We start from the raw sequence: 25,900 nt of genomic DNA, 5'->3' as shown, positions 1-25,900 counted from the left end.
GCGTGAGTTTTTTCACGCCTGTCGGTTGCGTCATTCGCCTGTGAGCAGGCTTTGTGTGAGCAGTGGTCCACCCCTCTCGTCGGATTTTTATTGCGAATAAATGTCTGAACGATTTGGAGCTTTGCTACATCAATTTTTTTCCAGAAACTGTGAGAGACCTCCAGGTGGACACCGTTCGGAAAATTCAAACGACTTTCAGGGACGATTTTATGGAGATTACACAGATTAAGGAGTGCTCCAGCCGGAGAGCGTGCCACGCTCCGAGCGCCGATCGACAGGCTCAAACCCCACTGAAACAACCAGATCATTTCCAGTGTGAAGGCTTTGTTGATCCGGGACTTCGTCTGACTTACACAAAAATGGCAGGAGACGTGGACATCACTACTTTTTAGGCACATTCCACTGTTACAGGAGTTTTTTTCATGGAAAGAAAAACGGACGGATGCGTCTCACAGGACGGCTTTGAGATGGCCTTCAGACGGCTGTCGGTGGGTTTTCAGTCGTGTGACTAACCGAGAAATTGTGGATGAGCCTGGACATGCCAGAACATGTCCTGTGAGGCTTCATCACGGCGTTGCTTTGCGCCATGCGGCTCCGCCGTGCAGAATTCCTCCGCATGTCTGTCTCAATGTGCAGAAATAGTGCTGATGTCCACGTCTTCCGCAATTCCTGTGCTAGTCAGAGGACGTCCTGGATAAAACACAGCGTCCAGTTTGGAAATTAACGGCACATTCCACTGTTACAGGAGTTTTTGTCATGGAAAGAGGAGCGGAGGAATTCCGCGCGTCGGGACGGAGCCGCATGGCGCAAAGCAACGGCGTGATGAAGCCTCACAATCAGTCGTGCACAAAACTGATCCTGGAGCAGAGATGGTTATTGACAGACTGCGTTTATGACTCGTGGCTGCAGTTGCACATCAACCTACTTGCAACCACAGCTTTTACCATGACTGCAGCAGAATTAACAGTTATCACTTAAAAACAAGTCATCATAACACAACATCACACTTATGTAAACTTTGGAATTAATCTGTGCCTCCGTTCTTAACGTTATCAGCTGCATTCCATTGAAGCACATGCTGGGACGCTGCTAGTTGCGACGTCACTTGTCGGAAACACCCAAGTAACGAGTACTTTGTTTTCAGACGTCTCCGTAGCCGTTTGTTGCGAATACTGTGTACTTTGAAACCGGTCACGGAAGTGCACAAAGTAATCCTGGTGGTAATGTGATGGTTCTTCCAGCCGGATTCACCATCACAGCTGAAAATGTTTATCCACATAAGATGCCCTTGTTTTGGAAGACGATGCCTAGAAATATTTTTTCCTTATCATGGCAATTTTGCTTGTGAATAAATACCAGATTTTTAAAGAAGCCGGAGGATGCTGCCACTTTGACCCACTGCCAACAAGTAGAAAAAATAACTTCTTTTAAAAGCTGAAAGTCCTTTCTGCAATTTTTTTTTTTTATCAGCGTCACAGTGCTCCATTAATTCACATTCAGCATTCACCTCGGCCATTCTTTGTCTCTTCAGCAAACAAAAGTAAATTAATGATCCACCAAGACAAAAATGTTAAATTACACAGTTAACAATATGTCATTCATTGGGGTTCCTTCACACGTAGTATGAATAAGTACAACTCAGGGCTAATCACGGCGGAACAGCTCATATGACTGAATCACAAAAACATCGAGCCGACAGGCAGGCGTGAACGATGCCGCTGCGACGGTTTCATTCACGCAGGAACAGTGTGAGCAGCTGCGCGATGTATAACCACATCATGCAGCTGCTGTGAAAACAAAAAAATACATGGTACTTTTGTTGCTAATCCCCCCCTTTTTTTTTGTTTTGTTGGAACAGTGTCTGGAACGGTCAGACCTGGCAGGCCCAAACGTATCGTGAGGGTCTGCTGGGAACGACTGGCGGAACCCTCTGTCAATGAGGTCTTCAACTCCCACCTCCGGGAGAGCTTCTCCCAGATCCTGGGGGAGGTTGGAGACATGGAGTCCAAGTGGACCATGTTCTCCACCTCCATTGTCGATGCGGCCGCTCGTAGCTGTGGTCACAAGGTCTCTGGTGCCTGTCGCGGCAGCAATCCCCAAACCCGGTGGTGGGCACCGGAAGTAAGGGATGCTGTCAAACTGAAGAAGGAGTCCTACTTATCTTTGTTGGTAGGTGGGACCCTAGAGGCAGCTGACAGGTACCGGCAGGCCAAGCATGCTGCAGCCTGTGCGGTCGCAGAGGCAAAAACTCGGGTCTGGGAGGAGTTCGGGGAGGCCATGGAGGAGGACTATCGGTTGGCCTCGAAGAGACTCTGGCAAACCGTACGACGCCTCAGGAGGCGGAAGCAGCTCTCCACCAGCACTGTTTACGGTGCGGGTGGGGAGCTGTTGACCCTGACTGGGGATGTTGTCGGGCGGTGGAAGGAGTACTTCGAGGATCTCCTCAATCCCATCGTCACGTCTTCCGAAGAGGAAGCAGAGACTGGGGACTCAGAGGCGGACTCATCCATTACCCAGGCCGAAGTCACCGAGGTGGTTAGAAAGCTCCTCGGTGGCAAGGCTCCTGGGGTGGATGAAATCCGTCCTGAGTACCTTAAGTCTCTGGATGTTGTGGGACTGTCTTGGCTGACACGCCTCTGCAACATCGCGTGGCGATTGGGGACAGTGCCTCTGGATTGGCAGACCGGGGTGGTGGTCCCTCTGTTTAAGAAGGGGGACCGGAGGGTGTGTTCCAATTATAGGGGGATCACACTCCTCAGCCTCCCCGGTAAGGTCTATTCCAGAGTACTGGAGAGGAGAATTTGACCGATGGTCGAACCTCGGATTCAGGAGGAGCAGTGTGGTTTTCGTCCTGGTCGCGGCACACTGGACCAGCTCTACACGCTCCATCGGGTGCTCGAGGGTTCATGGGAGTTCGCCCAACCAGTCCACATGTGTTTTGTGGATCTGGAGAAGGCGTTCGACCGTGTCCCTCGGGGCACCCTGTGGGGAGTGCTCCGGGAGTATGGGGTCCGGGGTCCTTTGCTAAGGGCTATCCGGTCCCTGTACGACTGCAGCAGGAGCTTGGTTCGCATTGCCAGTAGTAAGTCAAACCTGTTTCCAGTGCACGTTGGCCTCCACCAGGGCTGCCCTTTGTCATCGGTTCTGTTCATTATTTTTATGGACAGAATTTCTGGGCGCAGCCAAGGTGTAGAGGGGGTCTGGTTTGGGAACCACAGAATCTCGTCTCTGCTGTTTGCGGACGATGTGGTTCTGTTGGCTTCGTCAAATCAGGATCTTCAGCATGCACTGGGGCGGTTTGCAGCCAAGTGTGAAGTGTCCAGGATGAAGATCAGCATCTCCAAATCTGAGGCCATGGTTTTCGACCGGAAAAAGGTGCTTTGCCCTCTTCAGGTCGGTGGAGTGTCCTTGCCTCAAGTGGAGGAGTTTAAGTATCTTGGGGTCTTGTTCACGAGTGAGGGACGGATGGAACGTGAGATTGATAGACGGATCGGTGCAGCATCTGCAGTGATGCGGTCGCTGTATCGGATCGTCGTGGTGAAGAGAGAGCTGAGTAGGGGGGCAAAGCTCTCGATTTACCGATCGATCTACGTTCCGATCCTCACCTATGGTCATGAGATTTGCCTCATGATCGAAAGAATGAGATCGCGAGTACAAGCGGCCGAGATGAGTTTCCTCCGCAGGGTGGCTGGGTGCTCCCTTAGAGATAGGGTGAGGAGCTCGGTCACTCGGGAGGAGCTCGGAGTCGAGCCGCTGCTCCTCCACATCGAAAGGAGTCAGTTGAGGTGGCTCGGGCATCTTTTCCGGATGCCCCCTGGACGCCTCACTGGAGAGGTGTTCCGGGCATGTCCCACTGGGAGGAGGCCCCGGGGAAGACCCAGGACACGCTGGAGGGACTACATCTCTCGGCTGGCTTGGGAACACCTTGGGGTTCCCCCGGAGGAGCTGGGGGAGGTGTGTGTGGATCGGAAGGTCTTGGCGGCTTTGCTTGAGCTGCTGCCCCCGCGACCCGACTCCGGATAAAGCGGAAGAAAATGGATGGATGGATGGAACAGTGTCTGCAATGTTCCGCTGTGTTTTTTAGACAGTTTTTCTGATTTAGTTATACAAAATTCACTTTGATCGAGGGAGCGAGTGGTGAAGCATTGTTGGGTTCCTGAAACACTGCTTTATGTATTAATTTATAATAACAATGCTCAGTATGAGGGTGATTGAGAAGTTTCTATCCCAACCCAGAAAAAGTCAGGCATGGTTCTCCAGTTGGCCCTTGTAAGTAACCACTTTTTTGCAAACTTTCATAAATTTGTACGACTTTCATACTTGGCCATTGTGTGACTGTTAGGGCCAGTGAAAGGAGCAAGTTGAGATGCACACAGAGTGAGCACTCATCACATATCCATGCTTGTGCATGGAGCTCAACTCTGCATCACAAGTTGCAAACAGACCAGTGTCCGCTGGCATGAAATTTGAGAGCAGCTTAATGCCTCAGTGGCCCACCTATGCAAATGGTAAGTAGATTATTGATCATCTTGCCATTCAGGGTATTATCAAAGATACTAGGTTTCAGCGCTCTAATCTAATCACAAAGCGCTTAGTCTGCTAAAGTTTCGCATTAGGCAACTAAAGTTTTTAGCCTGCTACAGAGAAGACTAAACTTATTTTAGCCAACAAAACTTCAGTGTCTTACCTCAAAAATGGCGGCTATCATGTACCACCTCTTGATAGAGCAGGAAGGAAGGAGAGCCTTGCGGCAGGAGCGAGTGTTCTGGGACCGGTATAATCCATTGGAGATGTTTATAGACGCTGAGTTTCAACAGTGATACCGCTTCCATTCGCTTACAGTCCTCTTCATCGTGGACATGATAGCTCCAGCCATCAACCACCAAACGAGGAGGAACAGTGCCTGCCAACCCTTCTTCAGCTTTTGATTGCACTGAGGTTTTATGCCTGTGGGACCTTTCAGCAGGTTATCAGCAACACCATCCACGTCTCCAAGTCAACCATGTGCTGAATCTTGAGGGATGTTAGTTTGGCACTTATCCTACAAATTGGGCAGTTTGTCCAGAGACTGTGATCTCCTCCCAAGCCTGCCTTTTGGCAGTTAGGGCCGATGAGCAAAGAGCACCCCTACGTCGCTCGTATTCCTCCAAAAGGAGAGCTTCCTCCGCTTTGGAGAACGTTGGGGCCTTTTTCTGGGAGCACTATGCCTCTTATGCGGCGGACTCGGTCATGGTTGTAGCCGATGACCAACCCAGAAGTAAACAAAATTCTCACACACTGGAGGCGTTTCTTGGCAGTAGCACTCACGAGGCTGCTTATGCCCCTGAAAACCGTTGACTAACATTAGATGGCTAATCTACAAGTTTAGCCATCTATGTGAAGCGGGGTTAGACTACTAATGTTGGGCGACGAACCTTAGTAGACTAAGTAAGCTTAGTAAATTAAAAGATTAGACTGCTTTATGAAACCGGGCCTAGATCTTTGCCACAAAGGAGATGCATCAACTTTTAGCATTAGAAGAAAAACTACCAATGTGGTGTAGGTCTTGCATTGTAGAGACATTGTGAGAGCTAGACATTCCATGTGAATTTACCAAACAATGGCACCCAGTAAAAGTTGCTTGAAACTGACATTTTGATGATGTTAAAAAGAAAAAAAATTATTATTCACAAGAGCCAACACTTGGCCATCTGGCCTTGTCAGGAGCCGATGACCCAAGTGCACATGAGGTGTTGCATACTGTATGCATGTTTGTACTCTTTGATGTTGGCCATTAATGGCTTTTGGCTCCTGTAGGTGAGAGCACACTCCGAATGGCTGTCCAGCTTTTAGCTAATTGGTAGATGAGAAGAAAAATGGAGGTGGCAAAACAAAGAAAGTAACAAAGAGGGTGCACATCAAACACTGCAGTATCAGGGTTTCAAACCTGTCAATGAATGCCAGATCTGTCTGTGACAAGTGGGAGTGCAGTAGAGATTGTAAGCAAATATTGGTTTGCGTACAGTTTATTTTTCCCTGACATGAGGTTTCTCTTTCTGAATGAGGTACAAAAACTACTGCCACCTACTGGCATGGAGAGTTTATGCATGCACAGAAAATGCATGCTAGATGCTAGGCTGTCTGCTGTTGTCTTTCCATTGTGTTTGACTGCAGATGTCTCAGGCACAGGGGGCTGGATGGCCATAAATCTGCGGTCGATCGGCATCTTCGCTAGTTGACCTGAGCACCCCCGGCTTGTCTCCAGTTTAAGATTATGATATGATGGTGCTGCATCATTGTTCTGTTGTTTTGGGAGAGCCCTGCATATGAGACAAATTACACTGCTGCCTGCAGAGCTGTTTGAAGGAGCAAAGATGAGATGAAACAAGTGGTTTATGACTGCAGAAACTAACAAACATAGGACCTCACTGTGGACTGGGACAAATTGAAATGGTTCTTCCATGAACTGTCACAATCAGAACATCCCTAATTTTAATAAACAATTCAGTAAATTTCACATGCCAACAAAACTGCACTGATGTTGGCATGCCATACAATGTGCAAAAAATGCATTCTGAGAGAAGAAACATTTTTGAATATCTAAACAAAGTGTTTCAGGCTCATGTTTTACCTAAAGCAGTTGATGTTGAGTATGTGCACAATTATATAATTGTGGATCTTTGAGGATGCTCAAGATGAAACTTCAATCATATTTAAATGTAAAAGGTAGATTTTGCCCTGTATGACCCCTTTTGCCCCTTTAAGGATATGATTCCTTCTTTATGTTCTCTAATGCCATATACCAACACAGGGCAGAGTAGCTACCTAAACTCTGTAAGTGAGATAGAGTATCTCGTCAATAGTTTTACATCCTCATTGAAGACAACTTTGGATGCTGTAGCTCCTCTGAAAAAGAGAGCCTTAAATCAGAAGTGCCTGACTCCGTGGTATAACTCACAAACTTGCAGCTTAAAGCAGATAACCCGTAAGTTGGAGAGGAAATGGCGTCTCACTAATTTAGAAGATCTTCACTTAGCCTAGAAAAAGAGTCTGTTGCTCTATAAAAAAGCCCTCCGTAAAGCTAGGACATCTTACTACTCATCACTAATTGAAGAAAATAAGAACAACCCCAGGTTTCTTTTCAGCACTGTAGCCAGGCTGACAGAGTCAGAGCTCTACTGAGCCGAGTATTCCTTTAACTAGTAATGACTTCATGACTTTCTTTGCTAATAAAATTTTAACTATTAGAGAAAAAATTACTCATAACCATCCCAAAGACATATCGTTATCTTTGGCTGGTTTCAGTGATGCCGGTATTTGGTTAGACTCTTTCTCTCCGATTGTTCTGTCTGAGTTATTTTCATTAGTTACTTCCTCCAAACCATCAACATGTCTATTAGACCCCATTCCTACCAGGCTGCTCAAGGAAGCCCTACCATTAATTAATGCTTCGATCTTAAATATAATCAATCTATCTATTAGTTGGCTATGTACCACAGGCTTTTAAGGTGGCAGTAATTAAACCATTACTTAAAAAGCCATCACTTGACCAAGCTATCTTAGCTAATTATAGGCCAATCTCCAACCTTCCTTTTCTCTCAAAAATTCTTGAAAGGGTAGTTGTAAAACAGCTAACTGATCATCTGCAGAGGAATGGTCTATTTGAAGAGTTTGTCAGGTTTTAGAATTCATCATACAACCCCTGGCAAAAATTATGGAATCACCGGCCTCGGAGGATGTTCATTCAGTTGTTTAATTTTGTAGAAAAAAGCAGATCACAGACATGACACAAAACTAAAGTCATTTCAAATGGCAACTTTCTGGCTTTAAGAAACACCATAAGAAATCAAGAAAAAAAGATTGTGGCAGTCAGTAACGGTTACTTTTTTAGACCAAGCAGAGGAAAACAATATGGAATCACTCAATTCTGAGGAAAAAATTATGGAATCACCCTGTAAATTTTCATCCCCAAAACTAACACCTGCATCATATCAGATCTGCTCGTTAGTCTGCATCTAAAAAGGAGTGATCACACCTTGGAGAGCTGTTGCACCAAGTGGACTGACATAAATCACAACAAAACAAATGAGGAACGAATAGGAGGAAACTGGAGTCAACGTCTAAAGGAAATGGGATTTACATACAGAAAAGCTAAACGAAAGGCATCATTAACACCTAAACAGAAAAAAACAAGGTTACAATGGGCTAAGGAAAAGCAATTGTGGACTGTGGATGACTGGATGAAAGTCATATTCAGTGATGAATCTCGAATCTGCATTGGGCAAGGTGATGATGCTGGAACTTTTGTTTGGTGCCTTTCCAATGAGATTTATAAAGATGACTGCCTGAAGAGAACATGTAAATTTCCACAGTCATTGATGATATGGGGCTGCATGTCAGGTAAAGGCACTGGGGAGATGGCTGTCATTACATCATCAATAAATGCACAAGTTTATGTTGATATTTTGGACAATTGAAAGAATGTTTGGGGATGATGAAATCATTTTTCAAGATGATAATGCATCTTGCCATAGAGCAAAAACTGCAAAAACATTCCTTGCAAAAAGACACATAGGGTCAATGTCATGGCATAGGGTCAGTGTCAATGAGCAGATCTGATTTGATGCAGGTGTTAATTTGGGGGATGAAAATTTACAGGGTGATTCCATAATTTTTTCCTCATAATTGAGTGATTCCATATTTTTTTCCTCTGCTTGGTCTAAAAAGTAACCGTTACTGACTGCCACAATCTTTTTTTCTTGATTTCTTATAGTGTTTCTTAAAGCCAGAAAGTTGCCATTTGAAATGACTTTAGTTTTGTGTCATGTCTGTGATCTGCTTTTTTTCTACAAAATTAAACAACTGAATGAACATCCTCCGAGGCCGGTGATTCCATAATTTTTGCCAGGGGTTGTAGTACAGAAACAGCATTAGTGAAGGTTACAAATGATCTTCTTATGGCCTCAGACAGTGGACTCATTTCTGTGCTTGTTCTGTTAGACCTCAGTGCTGCTTTTGATACTGTTGACCATAAAATTTTATTACAGAGATTAGAGCATGCCATAGGTATTAAAGGCACTGCGCTGTGGTGGTTTGAATCATATTTATCTAATAGATTACAATTTGTTCATGTAAATGGGGAATCTTCTTCACAGACTAAGGTTAATTATGGAGTTCCACAAGGTTCTGTGCTAGGACCAATTTTATTCACTTTATACATGTTTCCTTTAGGCAGTATTATTAGACGGCATTGCTTAAATTTTCATTGTTACGCAGATGATACCCAGCTTTATCTATCCATGAAGCCAGAGGATACACACCAATTAGCTAAACTGCAGGATTGTCTTACAGACATAAAGACATGGATGACCTCTAATTTTCTGCTTTTAAACTCAGATAAAACTGAAGTTATTGTACTTGGCCCCACAAATCTTAGAAACATGGTGTCTAACCAGATCCTTACTCTGGATGGCATTACCCTGACCTCTAGTAATACTGTGAGAAATCTTGGAGTCATTTTTGATCAGGATATGTCATTCAATGCGCATATTAAACAAATATGTAGGACTCCACAGCATGTCTTTTTCCTGGTTCTCTCCCTCAGCCCCAACCAGTCCCAGCAGAAGACTGCCCCTCCCTGAGCCTGGTTCTGCTGGAGGTTTCTTCCTGTTAAAAGGGAGTTTTTCCTTCCCACTGTTGCCAAGTGCTTGCTCACAGGGGGTCGTTTTGACCGTTGGGGTTTTTCCGTAGTTATTGTATGACCTTGCCTTACAATATAAAGCGCCTTGGGGCAACTGTTTGTTGTGATTTGGCGCCATATAAATAAAATTGATTTGATTTAAAGATTTCAAATCCTCCTCTCGTCATTGCATCCATTTGTACTGAATGGTAGACTGTAGTGGTTAATTTAATCTCGCTAGTTGCTGTAACACTTTGAGGGAGGAAGACAGCTAGGAAGGTACATTTGGACTGTGGAAGAAAGACAAGGAAACTTGGTGGTGGAATGAAGCTGTCCAGGAAAGCATAAGGAGACAGAGGTTGGCGAAAAAATTTTGGGATCATTGGAGAGATGAAGAAAGTAGACAGGAGTACAAGGAGATGCGGCATAAGGTGAAAAGAGAAGTGGCAAAGCTAAGGAAAAGGCATATTGCGAGCTGTGCAAGACGTTGAATACTAAGGAAGGAGGGAAGGACTTGTACCGATTTCCTAGACAAAAGGACAGAGCTGGAAAGGTTTTACAGCAGGTTAGGGTGGTAAAAGATGCACATGGTAATGTGCTGACAAGTGAGGAGTGTGTGTTGAGAAGGTGGAGGGAATATTTTGAGGAGCTGATCAATGAAGAAAATGAGAGAGAGAGAAAAGGCTGGATGATGTGATGAGAGTAAATCAGGAAGTACAAGAGGTTAGTAAGGATTAAGTGAGGGCAGCTCTGAAGATGATGAAGAGTGGAAAGGCAGTTGGTCCAGATCACAACTTTGTTGTGATTTGGCGCTATATAAATGAAGTGAAAAAGGTTCCTATTTTTAAGAACAAAGGTGATGTGCAGAGCTGCAGTAACTACAGAGGCATGACATTGATCAGGCACATTGGATCAGGATTTAGAAAAAGCCTATGACAGGGTGCCAAGAGAAGAGTTGTGGTATTGTATGACAAAGTATGTTAGGGTAGTACAGGACATATAAAGGATAGTGTGGCAGTGGTGAGATGTGCAGTAGGAATGACAGACTCATTCAAGGTGGAGGTGGGATTACACAGAGGATCAGGTCTGAGTCCTTGCTTGTTCGCAATGATGATGGACAGGTTGACAGATGACATCAGACAGAACTCTCCATGGACTATGATGTTTACAGATGACATTGTGATCTGTAGTTAGAGTAGAGACCAGGTTGAATCTAGCCTGGAGAGGTGGAGATATGTTCTGGAGAGAAGGGGAATGAAAGTCAGTAGAAGCAAGACTGAGTGCATGTGGGTGAATGGGAGGGAGCCCAGTGGAATAGTGCGGTTAGAAGGACTTGAAGTGGTGAAAGTAGATGAGTTTAAATACTTGGGGTCAACTGTCCAAAGTAATGCAGAGTGTAGTAGAGAGGTGAAGAAGAGAGTGCAGGCAGGGTGGAGTGGGTGGAGACAGGTAGCAGGAGTGATTTGTCACCAAAGAATATGAAGGGGAAAGTCTTCAAGACGGTAGTGAGACCAGCTATGTTGTACAGCATAGAGACGGTGGCTTTAACAAAAAACCAGGAGGCAAAGTTGGAGATGACAGAGTTGAGGATGTTGCGATTCTCTTTGGGAGTGACGAGAATGGACAGGATTAGGAATGAACCTATCAGAGGAACAGCTCAGATGGGACGGTTTGGAGACAAGGTTAGAGCAGAGAGATTGAGGTTTGGACATGTGCACTGGGGGGACCCAGGGTATATAGGGAGAAGGATGCTGAGGTTGGAGCCACCAGGCAGGAAGAGAAGAGGGAGGCCAAAGAGGATGGTTATGGATGTTCTGAGGTGGTTGGTGTGACAGAGGAAAATCCAGAGGACAGGGTCCCATCCTGTCTATGGCTGATGCTGAGACTCTGATACATGCATTTATCTCTTCTAGATTGGATTATTGCAATGCTCTGTTTTCTTGTTTGCTGCAGTCCAGCATTAGGGGTCTTCAATTAGTGCAAAATGCTGCTGCCAGACATCTGACATGAAGTGGAAAGTTTGACCATATTACACCCAGTCTGGCATCTCTTCATTGGCTTCTTGTTTCTGCCTGATCGGATTTTAAGGTTTTGTTGTTGGTCTGTAAAATTGTTCACAGACTGGCACCTCCCTGCCAGGCTGACCTGGTTAAGCCCTACGTACCGACTCAGGTCTTGCATGTGTAAGGTGCAGGACTTTTGTGTATTGCTATTGTGAATTAAAAAGTCTGTGGGGTATAGAGCTTTCTCTTGCCATGCCCCTGCTCTGTGGAATGATCTCCCTGCGACTATAAGGCAGTTGGACTTGGAGACTTTTAAATCAAGATTAAAGACCCACTTTTTAGATTGTCTTATTAATATATTATATTTTTATATCTGGCTTGTATTTTCTTTTTATTCTTTTATGTTTTTAATTTTTATTGTGCCTTTTTTTTACTTGAATTCATTTTGTTCTGTTGTGAATTTGTGTGAAGCGCCTTGAGGCAACTGTCGTGAGAAGGCGCTATAAAAATTAATAAAATTGAATTGAATTGACAGGGTGAGATGGAAACGATTGATCTGCTGTTGGGATCCCTACTGGGAGCAGCCGAAAGAAGAAGTGGCTGTAACACTTTGAAAGACTCATATTTCTTAGTCTCTTGCAGACATTTGTATTGTTTATTGTCCTCTGTGTTATGCTCTTGTCTTTGCAGGTGTGTCGCAAGGTGGAACAACATTGGTTCGTGCCAAAGAGGGGAGCTCTGCAGAGCTGGGCTGTAGTCTTACTCCTTCCAAAGACAACACCAGCCCAAACCTCTTTCCACTGCACGTGGTTGAGTGGGTTCGTCTTGGTTACAACGTTCCTGTCCTCATCAAATTTGGAGTTTATGCTCCTCGAGTCCATCCGAACTATAAAGGTAAATAAGACACAACAGCAAATGCTTGTTTGGTGCTTTAGAAAATTGTTTTCTGTCAGCTCCACTGGAGCTTAGGTTAGATGGTCACAGTACGTGTGGTAGGGCTGTGTCTTCATCCTGCTCTGAGAAAATCAGCACCTTGCTGCTCTAAAGTGGCACAAGTGTGTGTGGAGCAGGTGCTCTCCACACCATACAGGACTGATATTTGTTCTTTGGCACTGAGGATTGTAATATTCCATCTGTCAGCACTACAGAACGTCTGAGCGAGAGCACGACCTCTGTGTTTGTCATAGTGGTATTATGACCTCTGGATAATAAGCTACAGTGAGAGAAATTATGGTTTATTGATGAGACAACAGGGATCAATGTTACGAGGTTTGTTCACTTGCCCAGTCGAACAAGTAGGTCAGAGATACACTTGCCCGAATTATTTTTTTTACTTGCTCCTTTTCAATTCATTTTTATTTTTTAACAGTTACCAAATAACAAAGATTTAAGTTAAATGGTTCTAAACGATTGTCAGATATTTCCATGGCAAAACCTTGAGAGACAAATGATATCTTTCATGAATGTGAATAAAATTCTGTCAGTCAGTGTTGAACTAAAAATTCAGCAGTTTCGTTTTTTTAAATCACAGCCAAACAGTGAAGTATATCAGGTGGCTACACTTTAATTTGCTAAGGGTAAAGCCTGGTTCACACGGCAGGATAATTAGGCTGATATCGGACCAGATCTTCCTCTTCCGACAATCTTAAGGACGCCCCGACAATCGTGAAGACGCTAAAGAGCGCTCTGATCTGCTCAGGACATCAGGAGCGCTCCGATCGCAAATCGGGGATATTCAACATGTTGGATTTTTTGGCCCGATATCGCAGCGTGTTGTGTCCCCCGACCACAAACGAGCACGCAGCCTGCTGAATGTGTCGTGTACTCAATCAGAAAGCGAGGTGATGGGCGCACGGAGCGGAAAATAAAATCAAAACAGCTGTTCTGACTTATCAGAAGTCTGGTGGTCGCGCTGTCTCCACTCCTTTGATGCCTTTTCTTTTTGTATCGCTTTTTTCCCTCTGTTTTAAATAGTCCACAAAGTATCTCCATTTGTTTACTCTGAAGTCACGTTTAATCTCGAGAGATTTTGCGAGATTTCCTACCATGTGGCTGAACACCACACACTGTACGACCAAACCTGTCAGATCTATGATTTTTTATCTTCACGTGTGTGGTCTCTCAGGTTTTGGAAACCTAAAGATAATTTTAACACCCTGTCGTGTGAACCAGGCTTTAAATATAAAATAAACTTTTTTGTGTTTTAAAAAATTATGTGAGTAGTTACTACCTTTGTTATTAATTAGAATCTACGAGGTCCGTCAATAAAGTAACGGTCCTTTTTATTTTTTTCAAAAACTATATGGATTTCATCCATATGTTTTTATGTCAGACATGCTTGAACCCTCGTGCGCATGCATGAGTTTTTCCATGCCTGTCGGTGACGTCATTCCCTGTGAGCACGCCTTGGGATGGAGTGGTCCCGCCCCCTCGTCGGATTTTCATTGTCTGGAAATGGCGGAATGAAAAGGACTTTTTTTTCCATCAGAATTTTTTCAGAAGCTGTTAGAGACTGGCACCTGGAAACCATTCGAAAAATGTATCTGGCTTTCGGTGAAAATTTTACGGGCTTCACAGAGAATAAGGTCTGTTACTACAGCTTTCAGGACCCCTTTAAGGACGCTCGGCGTGCCGCGCTCCGAGCTGCGACGACGCGGCACAAGCCACCGGACCATTTCTAAACGGATGGCTCTGTGGATACGAGACCGTCGTGTGCTCTTTCTCTGGTTATCACAAGAGCTGGACATCAGCCATTTTCCGGCAGATTTCACTTTTAACAAGAGATTTTGTCATGGAAAGCCGCGCGGAGGCTTCATGCGTAAAGACCGATTCGCTTTGGAAGCGAGACAAAGGAACACCTCCGTTTCGGCGTGTCAGACAATTTTTCAACCCCCACCTCTGGATGGAATGGATATAATGACACATGCGTTCATGTTATGATTTTACCATCATCATCATCATCATTTTCAGTTGCTTCTCCGGGTCATGGTCGCAGCAGAGCAAGCAGCTCATCCCAAGCAGCTCATTCCAAGCTTCCCTATCCTTGGCCAAGTCTTGTAACTCTTCCCGGGGGATCCCAAGGCATTCCAAATATAATCTCTCCAGCATGTCCTGGGTCTTCCCAGGCATCTCATCCCTGTTGGATGTGCCTAGAAGACAACCAGGGAGCATCCTCGCCAGATGCCCGAACCATTTCAACCCTTCTGCATGTGATGCAAAGAAGTAGCGACTCTCCTCGGAGTCTCTCCCGGATAGTCAAGCTTCTCACCCTGTGCAGGAGTGTATTCCCAGATATCCGACACAGGAGTCTTGTTTGTCCTGCTTGTATCCACGATCTAATGACCCAGTCACATGGCATATGACGATTCCTGAACGAAGGGAAAATTTTTAATAAATCACAATTTGGTGATCACGAGCTTGATCACCAAATAGCCTGCGAACCAAGAGCGCAAAAGGGCCGAAAGAGGAACAAAACTAAACCGCAGCTAATGTTGATCTCGACGCTTTAAACAAAATGCGCGTGGAGCCACTGCTGGAGCAGTATGTGTCTGCATCTCTGAGTTCCAGGACTCGATGCTGAGATGGAGCTCATAGCCCCTGAGCCCTGGAGAAACTGCAAACAGAAGCACGTGATCCGATCCACTGTGGAGATCTGTGCGCACGTCGGTGGGTCCACCTGCTCTGGTTCCTCATCCAGAACAAAAGAGGGTTCATCTTCTTCATCATCAGAATCCTCAATGTCTGACGACACGCTGCGCGCTATGTCTTGCTCCAGTTGAGGGGAAAAAAAACAAAAATGCTGGTGTGCCACTGTGTACCCAATTCACTCAAATGTCTTTCATTTTGGGGTATAACTCTCCATCTGCCAAAAACTGTCCTTTCTGAAAATATAGTCTTATAGTCTATCACTATTTACAACCCCAATTCCAATGAAGTTGGGACGTTATGTAAAATGTAAATAAAATAGAATACAATGATTTTCAAATCCTCTTCAACTTATATTCAATTGAATACACCACAAAGACAAGATATTTAATGTTCAAACTGATAAGCTTTATTGTTTTCATGCAAATATTTGCTCATTTTGAAATGGATGCCTGCAGCACTTTTCAAAAAAAGGTGGGACAGTGATATGTTTACCACTGGGTTACATCAGATGATGGAATTCCTAAATTCCTTGCAGTTGAACATTGAGAAATATTGTTCTTAAACTGTTGGACTATTTTTTTTTATGCAGTTGTTCACAAAGTGGTGATCCTCGCTCCATCTTTGCTTGTGAATGACTGAGCCTTTTGGGGATGCTCCTTTTATACCCAGTCATGACACTCACCTGTTTCCAGTTAACCTGTTCACCTGTGGAATGTTCCAAACAGGTGTTCTTTGAGCATTCATTGACTTTCCCAGTCTTTTGTTGCCCCGTCCCAAGTTTTTCAAAATGTGTTGCAGGCATCCATTTCAAAATGAGCAAATATTTGCACAAAAACAAAAAAAGTTTATCAGTTTGAACATTAAATATCTTGTCTTTGTGGTGTATTCAATTGAATATAGGTTGAAGAGGATTTGCAAATCATTGTATTCTGTTTTTATTTACATTTCACACAACATCCCAACTTCATTGGAATTGGGGTTGTAATACTGGAGATGGGTGCTGGGAAAACAGTGTTATTGTCATAATCTTTGAACATACAAAACCTGGTTATCTGAGGATATTAAGGGCATGGTTACTTTGACTGACAGCTCGATCATTTAAGACGTGTACCAGTGTTTATGTTGATTGAAATTATCATATGATGTAATCTTGGGTGCTCTCGTTGTTAGCCTTTTTAGCAACTGTTGATAGCTTTATGATGTTCTGTAGGTCTAGTCAATTCATGATTCCTGAAAAAATAATCAGAATTTTTTTAATTCGCCCTATTGACGTTTCAAAAACCTCGGAGAGGTCGCCGTTCTGTGAGATCTCAGTAACATTGAGAACTGCACTGAGACACTCTGATCACGCTGCACACAGACAGCAGCATTAACATCGCAACATAAACCTATTTTTATATTGTGCCTAAAACTCTCATGAATATATTCTCTTGGTTTATAGACGTTGTTATTGTGTTTGTTTTATGTAAACGTGAGAATCACAGTCTGTCTCTCTGTTATTTTCAATGGGAGCTGCTGTGAGGTACGCTCGCTTCCTGATCATGTCGTTCTGGGGGAAAGTGAAGTTTGCTCTTTAACGTCTTGATTATTGTTCTTTACAACACTGTTTGTCCTCTTTGTTCGAGACAAATATATATAATATGTCTGAAATTTGATTTGCGTTTATTAAATTCCACACAGAATAAACGTAGCAGACATGGATTATTTGTTATAATTGTTTTAGCACGTTTTCAGGGTATCATGCAGCAGTCTCTTATTAATGTGACGAAAAGCATAAAAAAATACATTTTTGTAATGTAATATTAATTTACAACTGTCATCATGCTGATTCTCTTTATGTTGTTGACTGCAGTGACTCTGTGGCACGCAAGGGATTATGGGATACGTCAATAAGGCGAATGCCCACCACCAAGCAAAACTGAACCACTGACTGGTCCCCAAAATCATGATGCAGTAAACACCTGACCTGAGATTGACCTGTTAGCTGAGGTTGTCAGTAATTTTTAAGTTTTTTAGTTAAGTTTTCTTAAGTTTTAAGTTTTTTTCAGCAATGACCAGCACAGAGCTGAACATGTACACCTCTCAGCAAAGATGAGAAGACAGTGAGATGTCTCACTCCTTATTGCTTTTATCAGCTGTGAAACATTGTGTCAGATACATTTTAATCGTTTTTTTTTTTTTTACGTGTCCCCGATTAAGCCAATTTGAGTAGTTTATTTTCTTACCCAAGTTATTCTTTACTTACCCTGGGGAATCAGGCAAGCCTTATTGTTGAGCCCTGGACAAGTATACTCACAGACACTGTCTTTAATGACTTTTTTGTTTTCAAACTCATGAAAAAGAAATGACCAGCACTGAGAAATCATTGTTAAAAAAAAGCACTTGATTTAACAGCAAGTGTAGTTTGACTGGAAATACTTTTTTTTTCTCCTTTTCTCAGTCTCTCAAAAAGATCTTATGCTGTGTTTACACATAACGACGACAAGTCACAAATGCCATGAAGTATACATTCTTGGCTGCTGATCACAACTGTGATGATTTGAGGCAGGGGCGTCAGGTGTCCTCAGGAACTGCTGCAACCTATTAACACGCGTTACGATTAATGGCACGTGTTGCTGGAGAATTATCAGGAACCATTACGCATGGTCAAGAATTAATGTTGCGCGCTATTGCACATAACAGCGCATTGTTACGTTCTGTCATGTTGTGAATGAGGCGAATTGTCTCCACACACCTCCACATTCATCCATCAGTTCCTGAACAGTTCAGATCGCTCCATTTTGCTCCTCAAAATCCACAGCAGAAGAACTTTGAGACTGCATGCTTAGTTGGGCTCTGTGCCATGCAGTGACGCAGAGAGGAGGAGGAGGAGGAGACTGAGAGAGCCAGATGTGTGGCTCCATACGGCTCTCGTCTCGCTTGTTTCCCAAACATCAGGCACAGCAGCAGCAGCAGCAGGTGGAACCCCTGCAGGAGCGCGTTGATGAGCATTGGAACGAAACTTTGAGCCAACTCGGCATCACTGTCCTTCTTCAGCATATTGCAGCAATGAAACTGAATGCAGTACAGCAGGGTTTAATTGTGCGCAAGTCAGAGAAGAACGCTGTTACACTCTATTAAGGGTCACCACTAATCAAGATGGATCAACACGCTCAGTTGTGACCTCGACGACATGAGGCGAAATGAGGGTGGTGCGTGATATTTGTGGAAGATTTTTTTGACAGCCAAAAACATGCTCCACGAAAATCACGAATATCATGCACCAACACGCACAATTAAGAAACCTATTCAGATACGTTAAGTCACATTAAGAATGTCAGGAATGTGCCAAGAATGACGCAAATATAACATTCGTAATGTGTCCTGCCTATGTGTAAACACAGCATGAGCCTCTTTTGCAATGAACATCAACCATTTCCCACCTCTCATCTGAGGCCAGGTCGCAGTGAGAGCATGCTAAGCCCTCTCATCCAGATACTCTTGTTCCTCCGGAGGGATCCCAAGGCATTTCCAGGCCAGATGGTCTGTATAATCTCTCTATCATGTTCAGAATCTACCCTGGGATCTTCTCATAGCTGGATATGGGTGACAACCTTGAAAGGGATGTTTTTAGCGGGCAAAACAACTGCCTTTTGTAATGAAGACCAGCAGCACTACTCTGAGCTTTTATCAGAAGTTAGAACTCCTCACACCAGTAAGTTCTTTTGGCTTCTCCCTTTTTTCATTTGGGGTGGCCACAGCAGATCTAGTATGAATGTTGATTTGATGCAGATTGATTTGTCACAAGTTTTACGCCAGATGCCCTTCCGGACACAACTCCACAGTACATGAAGAATGAGCGGGGGAGATTCTTGAACCAGGAAGCTTCCGCTGTGGAAACAAGCTCACGGTAAACAAGGTTCTGTATACATAAGGAATCTCATTTAGGCTGCTCATATAAGAGAACATACCAAATCTAGGCTCAGGTTTTCCATGTGCTTTCTGCCAAACTGTTACAGAAATTTCACATTCTCTTTTTAAGAAAATAACACTGTGTTCCTCTCGAGTATGAAGCTGTGCAACTGGTGACACAACAGATAAATGTTGCATGATGTACATAGTTTCTCCATTCACAGCCACAGCCACTTCTTCAGCTTCGCAGTTTGTGTCTTGGTGGTTTCCTCACTAGTCTCCTTCCTGCACGGCCACTGAGTTTTTGAGAAGTGTCTGCTCCGGATAGATTTACCGTATAGTACCATGCTGTGATGGTTTGTATAAACAATAATGCCTGTGTTTTGTCCAGTTACATTTGGGCTCTGAAGATGGAGAGACTGTGTATAAAAATGGCTGTAATTCCTAAATGGTTAATGCCATGTTTTTGTTGAATCCCTTGAATTAAAGGTGAACATCTACACTACGAGTACATCATGCTTGTTTAATTGCAACTTCACTGCATTGGTGTGCAGTGGCAAAAATATGAAAACTGCATCACTGTACAAGGATGTATGTACCTGACTGTGAGAGTTGGGAATTAATGTATTTGGTAAATTGAGAGTTTTGGCTTCAAAATCAAGGCATTATCTGATATACCTTTAGAGGTAGTTGACAAGATAATAGGTGTCTGTGTAAAAAAAAAAAAAAAAGTGCCACACCCCCTTTCTGGGCCCAGCTGGAAGGAAAACTATTTGAAGTATGAACCTATGAACAGGTAACTCTGGATAAGGAGCTGACGCACCAGTATGTATAACTTAGTTTTCCCAATCATGCTACCTGTCTGTATCCTTGGACAAGATGCTTCGGGCCTGATTTTACTAAAGGTTTGCTTGTGTAAAAACTCCATTGCACTCACAAATACACCTGCAGTACTGAGGTACTAAGAGAATAGCTTCTGTTAAATGTGCAAAATGGAGCATATTGTCCATTTTGCATGTTTTCCATTATGAATGTTAGCATTTGCTCAGTCTTACAAGGCCCATCAGGTAATTCCTATCAGAGACTGCCTACCCTGGAAGACTGACTAAAAAAATAATCCAGTAGCTGCAGTTGGGAACTAAAATGATTGCTTTGTGTTTTTAACCCAAAAAAGACAAAAAGGTTTGTGAAATATTTCCTTTGCGCCGCAGGAGCCTTGGAGAAAGTGCAGAGAAAGAACCTCTTGCTTCTATTCAGCCTTTTGTCTGTTGCTTTATGGGGAGCAGTTTGACTGCACGCAAGCCGTGATGTGGGCTTTGAAAACAGGATGACAAAGAAAAGATGAATCTGAAGCCACTGTCAAGCAGTTTCTTTCTGAAAGAAGTTAAGAAAGTTCCATTTGACAAAATTCTTTAATTATGGTTCAGTAGATTTGTTTGAGGGGAGGGGGGTTGTCTGTCTTTGCTTCTCAGGTTCTCCTCTTACCCGAGTTACGTGGAGTTGCCCTGTGTGGGTTGCAGTAAGGAGGTTACACCAGTATTAGTCGAGGCTTGGGGAGGGGATGTTTGTATAAAACAATAGCCCAGAGAGGTAATTCATCCAAACTAGGATGACTGTAATTACTGTGGGTGTTGTGTCTGTGTGCGTTTCCCCACCACAGTCATACTGCAGGGAGGCGAGCAAGGCTGAGAATGGATGTGTTTTATTGGAGGCTGTTAAAGGGGGTGGGGTGACTGAGCCAGTAACGCTGTGCATGGAGGGTGCAGGTGGGGGCTGACTGGTCTGATGGCAGTGTTTTATTAGTATGCTGAGGGGTGACCCAGTAAGAAGCGATTGTTGTGCTGGAAGGAGGGTGGATGAAGCATTAATAAGAGTTTTCTTGCTGGAGCCCTGTAATCCTGTCATTGTCTACCAGGGAACAACAGACAAAGAGGGGTATCACAGCCACCTCTTACATTGCCAAAGCCAGCAGACTACTAGGACACCCCAATTCGTATAACGTCACAACTAGGCCATGAACCTCCGTTTACCAAGCCCCACCTCATGTCTTTATAAGTTATTTTGAAAACGGGGAAGAATTGGTGGGAGCAAATGATGGTTTACTCTTTCAGGAACCAAACTGAAGGACTGTAGGAGCAGGGCCAAAAATGGGCTCCTATTGCCAAGACGTTGGATTCTATGGGTCTGGCATGCCAGCAGTTAAGATGCCATTGTTCAAATCTAGTCATGTGATGGTGCACAAACAGCCGTATTGAAGTAAACAGCATTACAGACGTGAGTAGAAGACTATTCTGGATGCCATAATATTTCTCTTTTGTGTACTTGTCTGATGTGAGCTTCACCCTGTCTCGTATCCTATCTCCCCTCCCACTGGAGGCAGATGGCAGTATGTGAAGTGTGTCTACACTGTAGGTCTAATGTATTCCACCCTCAAATTAAAATGTCGGGGGGGATTTCAGATCTAACCACAAGAGAGCAAAGGAGTCTTCCGCTTCCTCATCTGTGTCTGGGCTTGTCTCATATCGGGAGCAAGAGCTCAGAAATGATTTAAGACGGTGCAAGGCTGAAGGTCAAGACTATGAATTGATATTGTGAAGTGTAGTGTTCCTGGTTCAGGGTTTGTGGTATAATGTCAGAGTACTGCAGTGCCATATGAGGTGTCAGGCTTTAATATGTTGGTAGTAAATTTATTACTAAGCCTTTTCCTGTCCTATCTTTCGCTTTATTGTAAATGCAACCAAATGTTCTCATCCAGAATAAACCATAAAAGCATTTCCACATGCTATCTAGATTCGTCTCAGACTTACTGAGGCGTTTGGCCATTTTTAGAAGCTGAGATGAAAGCATCACTGTCTTGGGAAACTGTTCAAGTCGTCCATTAAATCGACACCTGATATGATATCAAGTGTAGGTGAGATAGCTTTCTGTATTTGAGGACTGGCATGACTACAGAGCGGTGTTGAAGTTGGTTAGGGAGGTATTAATATGTCATATTCCTTGTCCTTGTCCCACAGTGTTATGGATGAACTGCATTTATATAGTGTTTTTCCATCTATATCAGAAGCTCAAAGCGCGTTACAGTATGCCTTGCATTCACCCATTCACACACACCCACTCGCACACTGATGTCAGGGTGCTGCCATGCAAGGTGCTCACTACACATCAGGAACAACTTGGGGATTAAGGACCCTGCCAAAAGGCCCTTTAGAGATTTTCTGGCTAGACGGAGGTTTGAATCGAGGATCCTCTGGTCTAAAGTCGACTGTTTAACCACTAGACCATCACCTCCCCAAAGTTATAATTTATTTAGTTATTCATTTATTTATTTATTTTTTCAGCATACATAACTTCACATAGATCAGATCATTTTGCAAACAGTGGGTAAACAGTAGACAGTAACTGACAACTTCCCTGTAGCGGCTGTTGGATCTGGAGCCATTTATATTTTGCAGATTTACTTGCAGTAGTAAGTCCCTTCGGGTTCTCTCTTGTTTCATCCGGGGTTGCCACAGCAGATCCGAGGTGAATCTGTATGTTGATTTGGCACAAGTTTTATGCCCGATACCCTTCGTTACGTAACTCCACATTACATGGCGAATGAGCAGAGGTGGCCTTGAACCAAGAACTTTCCGCACTAGAAACAAGTGAACTTAAATGCTTTGCCACCACCACTACAAATTATATAGTCAGTCCATTTTTAGCATGAAATGAAATCCAGGAGCAATTTGGAAACAGACTATTCATTTTTACTTTGACTTTATAACATTTGTAGGCATTATTTTAATGAGAGGCACTAAACAGACTTGCATATCAGCCAGTCAGAATGACACATGTTCTTCCATTTAAACTGAAATGCATTGGGCACACAGTGCTGTGGTATCAAGGGAGCAGTTGCAAGTAAAAGCATTAGTGGCTCATTTCAGATTAAGTCCAACCTGTCAAGCTTCCTGAGGTGAGATGAAGCTGTGCAGCAGCTAAAGGAGGTTTTTTTTTCTTTGCCTACAGTGGCCATAATCTGTTGTCATTTTACAGGCGACTAGTGACAATATGTGCAGGCAGAGTGTATGTGCATTGTGAAACCGCTAATGCCTTTTGACTGTTACACTCCTTGTGCAGCACTAGACAGCACTGGACTGTACAACCCCTGGCAAAAATTATGGAATCACCGGCCTCGGAGGATGTTCATTCAGTTGTTTAATTTTGTAGAAAAAAAGCAGATCACAGACATGACGCAAAGCTAAAGTCATTTCAAATGGCAACTTTCTGACTTTAAGAAACACTATAAGAAATCAGGAAAAAAAATTGTGGCAGTCAGTAACAGTTACTTTTTTAGACCAAGCAGAGGGAAAAAAAAATATGGAATTACTCAATTCTGAGGAAAAAATGATGGAATCATGAAAAACAAAAGAACGCTCCAACACATCACTAGTATTTTGTTGCACCACCTCTGGCTTTTATAACAGCTTGCAGTCTCTGAGGCATGGACTTAATGAGTGACAAACAGTACTCTTCATCAATCTGGCTCCAACTTTCTCTGATTGCTGTTGCCAGATCAGCTTTGCAGGTTGGAGCCTTGTCATGGACCATTTTCTTCAACTTCCACCAAAGATTTTCAATTGGATTAAGATCCAGACTATTTGCAGGCCATGACATTGACCCTATGTGTCTTTTTGAAAGGAATGTTTTCAGAGTTTTTGCTCTATGGCAAGATGCATTATCATCTTGAAAAATGATTTCATCATCCCCAAACATCCTTTCAATTGATGGGATAAGAAAAGTGTCCAAAATATCAACGTAAACTTGTGCATTTATTGATGATGTAATGACAACCATCTCCCCAGTGCCTTTACCTGACATGCAGCCCCATATCATCAATGACTGTGGAAATTTACATGTTCTCTTCAGGCAGTCATCTTTATAAATCTCATTGGAACGGCACCAAACAAAAGTTCTAGCATCATCACCTTGCCCAATGCAGATTCGAGATTCATCACTGAATATGACTTTCATCCAGTCATCCACAGTCCACGATTGCTTTTCCTTAGCCCATTGTAACCTTGTTTTTTTCTGTTTAGGTGTTAATGATGGCTTTCGTTTAGCTTTTCTGTATGTAAATCCCATTTCCTCTAGGCGGTTTCTTACAGTTCGGTCACAGAGGTTGACTCCAGTTTCCTCCCATTCGTTCCTCATTTGTTTTGTTGTGCAGTTTTGATTTTTGAGACATATTGCTTTAAGTTTTCTGTCTTGATGCTTTGATGTCTTCCTTGGTCTACCAGTATGTTTGCCTTTAACAACCTTCCCATGTTGTTTGTATTTGGTCCAGAGTTTAGACACAGCTGACTGTGAACAACCAACATCTTTTGCAACATTGCGTGATGATTTACCCTCTTTTAAGAGTTTGATAATCCTCTCCTTTGTTTCAATTGACATCTCTCGTGTTGGAGCCATGATTCATGTCAGTCCACTTGGTGCAACAGCTCTCCAAGGTGTGATCACTCCTTTTTAGATGCAGACTAACGAGCAGATCTGATTTGATGCAGGTGTTAGTTTTGGGGATGAAAATTTACAGGGTGATTCCATAATTTATTCCTCAGAATTGAGTGAGTCCATATTTTTTTCCCTCTGCTTGGTCTAAAAAAGTAACCGTTACTGACTGCCACAATTTTTTTTCCTGATTTCTTATAGTGTTTCTTAAAGCCAGAAAGTTGCCATTTGAAATGACTTTCGTTTTGTGTCATGCCTGTGATCTGCTTTTTTTTCTACAAAATTAAACAACTGAATGAACATCCTCCGAGGCCGGTGATTCCATAATTATTGTCAGGGGTTGTAGTCCTGGTTTTCGTGCCGTGCGGAGGAGTTCCGCGTGTCGCGGTGCAGCCGCTCGGCGCAAAGAAACGCTGTGATGAATCCTTCCAGGACATGTTGTCCAGCTCATGCACAATCACAATTGGATATTCACACGACTGGAAAGCAACCGGAATCCGTCTGAAATCCACCTGAAAGGTGTCCTGAGAGACCAACACCGAGGTGGTTTTGTGCCGCGTCCCTCCGCTTCTTTTTCCATGAAAAAAAACTCCTGTAACGGTGGAATGTACCGATAAAGTGCTGATGTCCACATCTTCTGCCTTTTTGTGAAAGTCAGACGAGGTCCCAGATCAACAAAGCTTTCACGTTGGAAATGATCTGGTTGTTCCAGCGGGGTGTGAGCCTGTCGATGGGGGCTGGGAGCGTGCCGCGCTCTCAGGAGTTGTGGGCAGTCCTTAAAGCGGCAGTAACACTCCGTAATCTGTTTAATCCCCATAAAAGCGTCCCTGAAAGCCATATAAATTTTTCGAAAAAAAATTGATGCAGCAAAGCTCCAAATCATTCAGACATTTATTCGCAATAAAAAATAGACGAGAGGGGTGGACCACTGCTCACTCAAAGCCTGCTCACAGGCAAATGACGCAACCGACAGGCATGAAAAAACTCACGCATGCACACGAGGGTTCAAGCTTGTCTGACGCAATCCCACGTGATTCAAATCCATATAGTTTTTGAAAAAATAAAAAGGTCGGTTTCTTTTCTAATAGACCTCGTACATTACCTTTTTCAAATATAAAACTGCATAATTTAGACACAATTTGTTTTTATAGCATGATTTGCCACACCACCTTTCTTAGTACACTGTAGCACACTTGAGTAACTCTTGAAATTAGCA

At 43.5% G+C, this 25,900-nt stretch overlaps 1 protein-coding gene across 1 annotated transcript in view; it reads left to right on the top strand.

Annotated features, from left to right (window-relative positions):
* igsf9b (immunoglobulin superfamily, member 9b) overlaps positions 1-25,900 on the top strand; it is a 147,901-nt gene that overhangs the window by 47,621 nt on the left and 74,380 nt on the right. Inside the window, exon 3 of the mRNA XM_034169805.1 lies at positions 12,352-12,555. Within this exon, the coding sequence (XP_034025696.1) occupies positions 12,352-12,555 (204 nt within the window). The remainder of the gene's footprint in view (positions 1-12,351; positions 12,556-25,900) is intronic.

The sequence above is a fragment of the Thalassophryne amazonica genome, chromosome 5 (genome assembly GCF_902500255.1).
Source record: "Thalassophryne amazonica chromosome 5, fThaAma1.1, whole genome shotgun sequence".
Taxonomy (NCBI): domain Eukaryota; kingdom Metazoa; phylum Chordata; class Actinopteri; order Batrachoidiformes; family Batrachoididae; genus Thalassophryne; species Thalassophryne amazonica.
Note: the sequence above shows the minus strand (reverse complement) of the source record. Positions and strands in the feature narration are given on the sequence as shown.